The following is a 12654-nucleotide window of genomic DNA, read 5'->3' as shown; positions in this document are numbered from 1 at the left end:
GGGAATGGTGTTGTGGGGTTCTGCAGCGTGAGTTATCCTCGGGTATCTGGCTTCCTTAAGAATGGTAGAGTAGTTCTTGTTTTTCCCTGAGGTAATGCAGGGCTGGTAACCATCATCTTCTCACTGTCCATAGGTAGAGAAAATCCTCTTATACAATATATTTCTCAATTGGTTTAAGACAGCTAAAGTTTCTTTCTGTTGCTTATAGTTGCAAGTTCTTAATCCTTGTTTTCGGCTTCAGTTTGCCGCCTGCGGCCGGCGACCACGCACAGCCTCAGGCCTGGCGGCCACGCGCAGGCCCAGGGGGGTCACGCACAGGCCCAGTGGCCACGCACAGGCCCGGAGGCCACACGCCAGCCCCGGAGAGGCAGCGGAACGCGGAGCAGAGCTACCGTGCAGGCCCGGCCGCCACCCTAGCCACCTGTTTTTATTCTGCTATCAATTCCCTGTTTACAGCCTTTGTCCATTTTTCTATTAAGGTATGTTTTTTCCTACGAGTTTGCAGAAATTCTCCATAGATCAGGAACATTATGTGGATTTTGTTATTAGAGTTGGAAATATTTTGCGGTCTATGTTGCAAATATTCTCTCCCAGTTGGTCACTTTTCTTTTGACTTGGTTTATGGCATCTTCTGCCTCGCTAGATTTTAATGTCTCCTACTCCCAGTCTTTTCCTCTTACTGCTGCCCATTAGAGGGAATTTTTATCAAGGCGGTTTAGAAACGCTCTTACCTAAAATAGATAACTGAAAATATATCAACGCATTAGAACGGATTCAAAAAAGCTTCCTGTGGACCAGCAGGAGGGATGGAGGTTAAGGTGCTGGATCCCAGGTGGCCAAATGCGCTGTGTGAATCCCGGACTCGGCAGTCTGCACATCACACCAGGCACATGTGTATGCACGCCCAAGATCCTGAGAGGAGACTGGAGAAGGGACTGTGGTGTGGCCATCCCTCCTGGGGGGTGGTTTCTCACTTTTTCTCTCTCCCTCTCTCCCTGAGGAGCGTGAATGCCCTATGTCAAAATCACCCATATGACCCATGAGTGCAAAACACTATCATGGGAGTAAAAGTCTCAATGGAGTGATCTGATCTGAAGGCATAAAGAGAGCCGTACAGTCAGTGCTCACCTAGAGAGGACCGTACAGTCAGTGCTCACCTAGAGAGGACCGTACAGTCACTGCTCACCTAGAGAGGACCGTACGGTCAGTGCTCACCTAGAGAGGACCGTACGGTCACTGCTCACCTAGAGAGGACCGTACGGTCACTGCTCACCTAGAGAGGACCGTACAGTCACTGCTCACCTAGAGAGGACTGTACGGTCGCTGCTCACCTAGAGAGAACTGTACGGTCACTGCTCACCTAGAGAGGAAAAACACTCGAGATACAACATAGGAGAGTATGATAAGGACTTTAAAAAGTGAGGCTGACACACTAGCAATCAGAAAGAAGCCCAAGAATATTATATAATTATGAGTAAGATTAGGAAAAAACCTAGTTTTTCTTTTTTTAGAAAAGGCAAATTTCAGGGAACCAGCAGTTAGCGTAATGGCTATGTCGCTGGACTCCCACGTAGTCGACCGCGGTTCGTGTCCCGGACCCGGTGGCTTAAAACTCACGCCGGGCGCGTGTGCGTGCGTGCCCAAGGTCCCGAGAGGAGAATGGAGGAGAAGGGATTGCGGCGTGACCATCCCCCCTGGGGGGTGATTTCTCGCTTTCTGTCTCTATGTTTCTCTCTGTCTGTCTGGCGAGCGCACGCGCCCTATAGTGAAGAAAAAAAAAAAAAAAAAACCTCTCCAAAAAAAAAGAAAAGGCAAACTTCAATACTTTATTAAGGAAGATAAAAAGTGACTTAAGGTGGACTATGGTGGCAAATTATTACAATTCACCTTATACTTCGAAACTGCATTTATTTTCTCTGTATATCTCATACTTACTCAAGTCTCTCCAATTTCATCAATGCCTCCTGGTGTGCTGTGTTCAACTGCTGCATTTTGTCCAAAGAAGATTTCTAATAAAGCAATTTTAATAATTTTAGTACTTTTCAACATAATCAATATTTTTTTCTTTAAAAAAACTACCAACATGAGACTACGAAATTATTACTTGTCCTACAATTTTTGCCACCAGAAACAAGAAATTTTAGAGTTAGGCATTCATGACATACGAATTAGAAATTTATTTATTTTGGGGTAGCAGATGGTGTGATAGTTATGGCGCTGGACTCCCACACGGCCCACTGAGGTTCGAGTCTCAGACCTGGCAGCTTGCTTTCTCTCTCTCTCTCTTTCCTTCTCTGTCTGTCTCTGGTGAATGCATATGTTTTATTTCAAATTAAAAATAATAATAATAATAAAGTAAAAATAATTGTTTAAAAAAAATTTTCTTTACCTAACACAAATGTTGCATTCTTATTGTTAGACACTGTGCTGGGGATCAGGAATTCTCAAGAAGACTGACTTAACAATTCCTGAATTATTTTTAAAAAGCTCAGTCTTCTTGAAAAGTCAGATACATGAGCAAAACTCTAAAAAACAGGTTGCTATGTGGTGAATATAAAGAAAGTAGAGTGAGGGACCAGCAGTTAGTGTAATGGCTATGTCGCTGGACTTCCAGGTAGTCAACCGCGGTTCGCATCCCGGACCCGGTAGCTTAAACTCACACTGGGCAGGTGTGCGTGCGTGCCCAAGATCCTGAGAGGAAAATGGAGGAGAAGGGATTGTGGTGTGGCCATCCCCCCTGAGGGGTGATTTCTCTCTTTCTGTCTCTCTGTCTCTGTCTGGCGAGCGCACGCGCCCTATAGCAAAAACCTCTTCAAAAAAAAAGAAAGTAGAGTGGGACCATCAGATGGTGAAATGGTTACACTGCTGGAATCCCAGGTAGTTGACTACAGTTTGAGTCCTGGACTCTGGCTTAAACTGTTGGTCATGTGTGCATGCCTTCCCAAAATCCCAAGAAGAAGATGGAGGAGAAGGGATTGCGACATGGCCATCCCTGCTGGGGAGGGGGGAATGATTTCTCACTTTCTGTCTCTCTGTCTCTCTGGTGAGCACACATTCCCTATAGCAAAAATCTCTCAAGAAAAAGAAAGAAGAGTAACATCCCACCCAATGTGAGTATGGCTGGGGAGGAGGGATACAGAGGGCTCTGCATATGTGCTAGATGTCTGAGCTGTGTCTTAAAAAATAAGAAAACCTGTGTGTGGGGGGTGCTCATATGTGTAAGCTGGAGAGTGTATGTGTAAGAGATATAAGCTCAGCATGAGCTATGCAAAGACGTGTTTCTACAGTGCTCACGGGGGCTGGAGTGACGGGTGTGACTCTGATGCTTCTGTAAGAGCATGGCGCTCCAAAGCTGAGGACAAATGGGAACAGATCACACGGATGACCCGTAACCTTCCCAAATGATCTGAATTGCTGAAGGAAGGAAAATGAGTTTCCATCTGTCAAAGTCACTGCTTGGACTGAATCTTACAATGCAATGCTGGGCAAGCATGATTAATAACACACAATCCAATGAGGCCATTATTTGAAAGTCAAATAAGCCTCAGCCATCTCAGTAATTAAAGAACACTACACTATCTATGCAAACTTCAAAGGAAAAAATGTAAATATATCAATATTCTCTTCCCTATCATTTCCTAATATAAGAAACAACATTACAGCTACAAGATCAGATCAAAACAAAAAAATGTAGACTTTCCCTAATGTTACCAAATATCAAAGAAAATCGTATTCTTAGATGTTTTCTAGTAACTAAACTCAGCAAAATATAAACATAAAATAAATTCAATTCTAAAGCTCATACAACAATTTGTTATCTATGACAAACATTTCAAAACTGATTAATAGTTCATAAGTGATATTACTGATCTAGTATGTGACCCAAAAATATATTAAATCTTACATATTGCCAAAGAAATTCCATGTATGTTTCACGGCATGCTTCTCTGAAGTGAATAAAGTTGATGATGCCACTTAAAAACCGACTTGTCCGTTTTGCTTCTAAAATAGAAAGACTCTTAAAGGTTTGAAATAACCTAACATAAAAATGAAAAGTCATCCTTTATCAACATATACTCTGCTCATAGCCTGTAAGACTGTATCTATCAGGACCAGTAGCTAGCGTAATGGCTATATGGCTGGACTCCGATGTAGTCAACCACGATTTGAGTCCCAGACCCAGTCGCTTTGTGTGCGTGCGTGCCCAAGATCCAGAGAGGAGAATGGAGGAGAAGGGATTGCGGCATGGCCATTCCCCCCTGGGGGGTGATTTCTCACTTTCTGTCTCTCTGTCTCTGTCTGTCTGTCTGGCGAGCACATGCGCCCTATAGCAAAAACTTCTCCAAAAAAAAAAAAGATTGTGTATATCGGTGTATATCATAACAAAATATATCATGCATTAATAATTTAAAACATACATACACTTTTGGCCATGGTGGAATAACAGGGACTAGATTTATACCCTATGCTAAACAACTAGAAACAGGCAAAATATCATGTATCAATGAACATTTTTAGACCCTGGACAATAGATAATATAAGACAGCAATCCCAAAGAAAAACAACGGAGGTGGATTTTATAAATGCACTAGCCCATAACTTGGACAGTTCTGTTTTCTGGCTGTACCCTAGAAAGAGAACACAAAATTCACAGGTGTTGCTAGTCAAGAAGACTGAGTGCAGAGAGGTGAAAGCCACTGGAATTTACAGGACTTAACACTTGAAAGCAGTTGCAAAGATCTGAACAGTCGCCCTCTCAAGTTCTCAGCTAAGGAGTAATTAGTACATGAATGTGGAGATAGTACTTAGCCAGAAAATAACCAAAAATATTTAAAGGAATAATAATAATAAAATACTCAGCACCCAACATTGTAAAACTCACTACGCCTGGAATGCACTAAAAATGACAAAGAAAAAGGACAATATGATTCATAACAGACATCAACAGAAACATACCCAGAAACAAAAAATAACAGACTTAGTAGACTACACTATGAAAACGTCTTTTATAAATATATCCTATTTGTCTAAGAAAGTAGAGAAAAGCATCAGGACTACGATCAGGATGACAAAGAAAACATTTAGACTTGAAAAATAAAGTATCTAAGATAGAAACCACATTAGATGGAATAGACTGCAGATTAGACCCAACTCGGAGACTAAAATGAAGGCCACGGGGGAAAATAAAACATCATGAGCTGAGGGACAATATCAAACAGCCTATCAAATGTGAGTGGATTCCCACGAAAAGGAAGGGCAGGAAAAATCGCTCACAGAGAGATTTCCAAATTTTATAAAAACTATGAACATGGGGACCAACAGGTGGCACAGTGGTTAAGGTGGTGGACACTCCAACATGGCTGACCACAGTTCAAGTCCCACAGCTGGTGGCATGGTTTCTCACTTTCTCTCTCTTCTCTTTTTGTCTGGTCAAATTGAAATAAATGAATGAATAAAAAATTAAATAAATAATTCTTTGGAAAAAAACAAAAACAATAAAACTAAGAACACATCCAAAGTGGTAAACCGGGGAAGAAAAAAGAAAAAAAAAAAAAAAACAGAAAAATAGAACAAAACCAGGAAACTCCAAGACACACTTACTGTAAAATTGGTGACATTTATTGTGTATAACTCATGCTGAGAGATCCAAAATAAAATGAAAAATAAATTTTTAAATAGTATACATAACCTCTTGCAACATAAAAATATCTTTGATAATAACCATCAGTGTCAAATGAATTAAAGGACACTTAAATAAAGCTAGAATTTTACATTCTAAAATAACATCATATCTATTCTATTAGTGCTAAAAGATCATTTCATTATGGTAAAAGTAATTATTATATTTGAAAAAACTGGAATGAATCCACTTTGCAACATACTTCATATTACTTATATTCATTTCTTCAAATTTGTCATTTTTTTTTTGTAGAGGTTTTTGCTATAGGGCGTGTGCGCTCGCCAGACAGACAGAGAGAGACAGAGAGATAGAAAGCGAGAAATCACCCCCCAGGGGGGATGGCCACGCCACAGTCCCTTCTCCTCCGTTCTCCTCTCGGGATCTTGGGCACACACGCACACGCGCCCAGCATGAGTCGAAGCCACCGGGTCCGGGATGCAAACCGTGGTCGACTACATGGGAGTCCAGCGATGTAGCCATTACGCTAACTGCTGGTCCCTGTAATATATCTTTTAAAGAAGAAAAAATAATCAGAAAAACAGCTTTTCCTAAGATCTACAGAAAGAGAAAAATTTCAGTAACAGAATATAAAGACATTTCACCTTAAGGATAGGATACAATTTTTAAAACTAATTCTCTTTAAGTTTGTTTTGTGCTGTTTTACATTTTATCAATGGAAAGGTGAAATGGTACTGTAGATTGAAACCAGACACTAAAAATCATTTTAAATGCTCACTTACTTGGATATAGAATATCAGCAGTCTCAAAGTCATTCACCCGGCAAATGGGCAAAAACGAGTCCCTTGAAGATGAAGAGGAGAAAGAACATTCAAAAGTGTAAAATCATATACTAAAGAAAATCATATACAGGGACCAGCAGGTGGCGTGATGGTTAAGGCGCTGGACACTCCCACAGGGCTGACCATGGTTCGAGTCCCAGACCTGGTGGCTTGCTTTCTCACTTTCCCTCTCTCTGTGTCTCTTTTTGTTCAAATTAAAATAAATGAATGAATAAATAAAATTAATAAATAACTATTTTTTTAAAAAGGAAAGAAAATCATATACTAACTTAGGATATAAACATCTTATTTTCAGAAAGAGATTTCTGAATAGATTTCTCAGTGTCAAAGGATCAAGATTACTATAATTCATAATCCTAGAGCACTGGAGTCTAATTTTTCTTTATATTACTCAAGGACTCATGCATTACAATGGTATAGTTAGAAATTCTGAGAAGAAATACTCTTAGATATACTAAGACTCTTTAAGAACTCAAAACCTTTCTCAAAGGGAGCAAACAATTTCAGATTTACACGTCGTAGAACCTCAGTTGACATAAGACAGTGCCAAACAGAAGGCGGAGGTAGGTCTGTTTGGTAGAAATCCACAGTTTTGAAAATATGTAAGGGATGGAGTGGAAAGGAAGATGGTAGAAACTCCTTCGTTCAAAACAATAATGTTATTAAAAACGCTTACTTAACGTAATGTAAATATGAAGGTAGATTAAAAAAATACTTTTACTCACAGGTGAATAAATAAATTGCTGAATGGCAAGAAGCCTTCCATTATATGTGGGTACATGACTTCGGTGTTCACTGGCATCTAAATGTAATAAATCACAGACTCTAAGCTACACATTGATTAAACAAAGTGAGAAAAACATTCAACCACAAAAACCTTAATCACAGATGACAATACAAATATATTAAATTATCATTTCATTCAAAAGTACTTAATACAGATCCCAGGACAAAGCTAGAGTTGTCGCTGACATTAATAATGCTAGGTTCATAGTGGGTACTTAATAAAGACTTAAATAAATGAAAAGAAGAGTGATGGTTAGTGTGTTCTAAACACGAGACACGGAGGCAGGCATTTTACATATATTCTCTTTTAATTTTTACAACCCTATGACAAAGTGTTATTCCTATTTACAGACAAAGAAACTGAGTTTTAATAAGATGTCAAAACAAGTGGCAGTCTGACTTTTAAATACTATGCAATATTGATGAGAGCCTAAAGTTATTACACTTTTGGTGTATCTTTAGATAATGCCCTCATTTCATAGCAATAAAAAACAGTAAATGATCTTTCTTACTAGAACCACCTAATTTGCTAAAAGCTCAGTTGCCTCATAATAATTATTTTAATTATAATTATATTCACTTATTTCTTACTGCATATCTTCTATGCTAATTTGGAAGTCCGTCATGAGGAAAGAATATCTGTGAAGTCTTTACTGTTTTCTATTACCGTCTCTGAAGACAGACCTACAGAGCTGTGAACAATTACACAGAACTGACAATTTGTATCAATTAGCTCTTTTATTAATTATGGTCTTCATTATTTAGGCTATCAATACAAACCATTACTGTGCCTAAGATTCCTTTACAAGAAACAATCATTTCATAGAATCCTTTGAGTTTGTTAAAAACAAAGTCAACAACTTCCTATCGTAAAAGCCACCAGGCACTGTAAGCAAGAGAATGGCAAGTTTTTCCTACCAACAGAGTTTTGCCTCATCTGAAACTCACCATGTAAAAGTGCTCCAGCCGAATTCCGTACACTATCTGTAAGGCTCTCATGTAGATCGTGTACAAGACTTCGGGCTACAACAGAAAAACAACTTTTAGTTCTTGGATGCACGACTCACAGCTGCACCCATGTCATCTTTACCACTGAGTATTAGAGTCAATACATGGGGGGGTGGGGGGAGACAGCAAGTTTACTTTATTTCCTTGAAAGGTTTCTTAAAATTTCCAAATCTTAAAGCCCCTTATGATACTTAGTTACTCGTATGTAGTACTGGTCAATGACGTAAATTGCTCAAGAACAAAAGCATGTACATCTAAATCTAATCCAAGCCACGCCCCCCCTTAGGGAACAGAGGATAAAAGGTTAGTCTTTCAGGAGAGGCTGTCAAGCATGTGGCAGAAATAATGGCACACTGAGGATATATTTCTAAAATAAGACCATAGGAAGACTTGTTTGTTGCCTTCGATATTAAGGTTTCCTCAGATTTAAAGTGTAAGGGAACATTTAATCAAGGGAGTATAAATTTAATAGGATAGTACAGGATTTGTAAAATGTTATCTTCTAAATCAGCAGTTCCCAAATGCCAGCCTGTGAAGCTGTTCTGATCCATGTCCCATACAAGTTTATCAGGGGAGCAGTAAAGTGAGAAATATAGGAGAAATGGGGTAATCTTTCTATAAGACTAAATTTATTCAGCTTATAGGCCTATCATTTATTCTGAGATTACCCTTTCCACTTTAAAGAATTAAAGAAGTACTGAGATCAAAAAGTTTGAGTTCTGCACCATTAAACTAGGTTTTACTGTGTTATGACTTGAAAACCAATACAGAAAACTGGAAGGAGACTCTGGGATTTTCTGTGACACATAAATAGTTCATTTTTGCATTTAATAAGTAAAGATACAAAGAACAACGTCTGTCAAAACAAGTCAATTCCCCCTGGAGTGTAAAAGCAAGGAAATTAATCTGCAAGCTTCCAAAGAGGATTGTTTGTAAGCATTTTTTATGGTTGGAAACCACTTGGAATAAGTTCCTTCAAGCCCTACCAATAAATGATATCCTCAGACCACCACTCCAATAATGATAATAAAAAAATGTAATATACTTTAATATGGTTTAGAGGCTTTTTTTAAAAGAATACGAGTGTATTAAAGAACTGAATTCCTAATGGGAATGAAGAAGTCACATCACATATAACCTTAATGTTATTTTAAAATTACACTAGGTGAGAGACGTTCTCCGGGTTAAAGTGACTTGACTAGCCTCCATCAAATAGGCGACAGACCTAGCACTTCCCTTTGTTCTAAGGTACCATTATCCATATGCAAACACAACCGCGGTTTACCTTTGGATTTGGATAAAGATCATTCTTGGAGAGGTTTTTACCATCAGCTCCTGTTAAGATCTTGTTTCGAATATGAACCACAATCTCAGCTACATTATATCTGGGGAAAGACAAAGTTTCCATCTTGGGAGTTTTCTGTTAATCTGGAGAAAGAGAAAACAAAGATGAGAAATACCATGTATGCTCATTATCAGAAAACGAATAAATGTAAGGACAGAATTAAAAAGCCAAGGTCAAACCATCTGTAGTAGGTGTAAGCTATCGTCAAACATCCTAATGAGAGGGAGACAAGTGCATATGTATCTTAAAATAACTTTTATTCTAAGCAGTACACAGTCGCTTTCTGCTAATTGTTCTAATACTGTTCTTTTTTATATGGGAAGGAGTACTTTAGAGCTAAATAGACAGATGAAAAACCATGTTTCTTTTTTGCATTTGTGGGCCAGGGGATTAAACAAGATTCATACTGAGAAATACTCCTCAAAGCAAAGCATGTAGGTAACCTCAGCAGCAGAAGCTATATATACATATAAACAATAGCAATACAGGGTAGATAATAAAGATGAATTCTGATTCACGTGCTAGCCAGTACATATATAGTGAGATGCTTTGTAAGATTTAAGAAGCAAGTAGGAAGAGAGAAAAAAAAGAGTGAGAAAAGAGGTGTTTGGTAGAAATTCCTACCACCAGAGTGAGAAATTTTGGAGGAGAAAGGATTGTGACATGGCCATCCCTCTCTCAGGTGATTTCTCGCTTTCTGGCTTTCTGTCTCTGTCTCTCTGGAGAGCGCACATGTCCTATAGCAAAAAACTCCCTAAAAAAAAAAAAAAAAAAAAAAAAAGATCCTACCTGTGAAATGAAACTTGCAATTATGAAATTCAACAGTAGGAAATGTAAATTCTTCCGTATGATTCAGTCTATTATGCAAGAACATGGGGAAGTCTTGGCTTGAAATAAGTGGATCATGTTGAAGAAGTTATTGGAATTTCAGTAAACTGTAAGTTATGTGTTTGTCAGTAGGTGCTAAAGATACAGCCGAGGTCAGGGAGGCCACTGCCTACTGGATGAGACACACACAACACCACCACCACCACCATTTTTGCCTGATGCCTTCACTCAGAGTTATTCGCACCTGTGTCTCCCTCAAGTCGTGTTCTCACATTTTGTCCCTAGGCACTTCTGGCCATGTTTGGAAGCCCTTTAGGTCAGTGGGACAGGAGCGGGGGGAACTAGACTCAGTGGATAGAAACCAGGAATGGTGCTAAGACCTCTTGGAGTGCATAGGGTGGCTTCCACAGAAAGGGTCACCCAGTCTAAAACATCCAGGATGCTGAGGTTCAGAAACCTTGCCCTAGAGCCTGCCAAGTACCTTTAACACTGTCACAGTGGGCTGGGGTGATTATAACACACCGTGAGAGCCCAGTGGTTAAGAGATTTCATTTCACATGGCTACCTGTGCCTGGAAAACGGCAAGTTACCAGTAAGAGGAGCAGCAGCAGGTCACTGCCTCAGCCACTCAGACAACACCCGGAACCACAGACCGATCCCCTCCTCTCCAGGGAGGCGGCGTGAGCTCAGGGACCTGGTGTGAACAGTCTCAGGTTCACAGATAAACTCAAATGGCCCATGATTCTGAAAATCTATGTCTTTAGGCTCCTAATATTTCTCAGACTGTTAAGAAAACGTTTGACAACCTACTTAACCTCTAATAAGTGAGGGAAGCCAGTCTACAAGATGACTGACAAATAAACAGCTCCCCAGTTTTAGCTGAACATTTGACATCACAGAATTCACTCCTGAGGCAACTTTTCCCCACTCTGGTATGGTTCTAGTAATTAGATAACTCTTCTTCAAACTGCAGGGGAGTGTTTGCTGTAATTCCACCTACTAGTCCTCTTTCTAGTCACTATAACTAAAGAAACTATATTAATCCCTGTTTACAAGACACCACTTTTAAAAATGTGAAGAATGAATGCTATCAGGCCTCTCCTAAGCCCTCTCTTCTCTAAGGTAAGTATAATTTCATTACATTCAGAAACTTCAGCATCACAGTCACCTTCCTCTAAAACACACTATGTAAAATAAAATAAAACGCTTCAACTGAGAGCAACACTCCAAAGAGGGTTTGCCTAGGGCAAAGTATCAGTCAGCACCTACTGACAAATACATAACTTACGGTTAACTGAAACTCCAATACTTCTTCAACACGATCCACTTATTTCAAGCCAGGACCTCCCCATGTTTTTGCATGACTATCTGAACCTTAAGGAAGAATTTACATTTCCTACTGTTGAATTTCATAATTGCAAATTTCATTTCACAAGTAGGATTCCTCTTTTTTTCAGAGAGAGAGATTTTTGCTACAGGGTGTGTGTGCTCACCAGAGACAGAGACAAAAAGACAGAAAGCGAGAAATCACCGGGGGTGGTGGTGGGGTGGGGACTGGCCACATCACAATCTTTCTCATCTCCCAGGATTTTGGGCGCACACACACACACACACACACACACACACACACACGACCAGCATGAGTTTATTTAAGCCACCAGGTCTAGGACTTGAACCTTGGTTGACTACGTGGGAGTCCAGTGCCATAATCATTACTCCATCTGCTGGTTCCCAGAGCTAGGATCTTTTTAGATTTTGATTCTGACACCTCATATATTTGCTAGCCTTATCAGCATAGACAGGCATTCTATATTTTAATTAATTTTTATAACTTCGCTTATTCCACAAGTGAGAGAGAAATAGCGATACAGCACCCTGGACAGCGTCTTGACCCCATGACTCCTCCAACAGCTTCAGCTGGCAGGGATCATGGGAGGTCTCCATGTTTAACCTGTAACCTTCCCATGTGGGTCTGCCCCAAAGAGTGGGCATTTACCACTAGACCACCACTCAGCCCCCGCTGAGTATTTTAATCTAGGTCACAGATTTTAAAAATGTTGATAAAAGAAACGGACCAAAGAAAACTATAGAAAAAGTCACTTTTCCAAAGCAACCTCATCTGAATTAGAGATCAGCACACTAGAAAGAAGAGATGTAAAATATCTTCGTAATTATTGCACATCCCTCCCTTCTAAACATTTTTGCAC

The 12654-nt window shown here is 39.6% G+C and overlaps 1 protein-coding gene across 1 annotated transcript in view; it reads right to left on the bottom strand.

The window, feature by feature from the left end:
* NUF2 (NUF2 component of NDC80 kinetochore complex) overlaps positions 1–12654 on the bottom strand; it is a 32597-nt gene that overhangs the window by 18786 nt on the left and 1157 nt on the right. The window contains 6 exon segments of the mRNA XM_006172235.3: positions 1936–2009; positions 3905–4002; positions 6421–6482; positions 7206–7282; positions 8215–8289; positions 9560–9702. Of these exon segments, the coding sequence (XP_006172297.1) occupies positions 1936–2009; positions 3905–4002; positions 6421–6482; positions 7206–7282; positions 8215–8289; positions 9560–9682 (509 nt within the window). The 5' untranslated portion in view covers positions 9683–9702.

The sequence above is a fragment of the Tupaia chinensis genome, unplaced genomic scaffold, assembly GCF_000334495.1.
Source record: "Tupaia chinensis unplaced genomic scaffold, TupChi_1.0 Scaffold000070_1, whole genome shotgun sequence".
NCBI lineage: Eukaryota > Metazoa > Chordata > Mammalia > Scandentia > Tupaiidae > Tupaia > Tupaia belangeri.
This window is presented reverse-complemented; position numbering and strand designations above follow the sequence as displayed.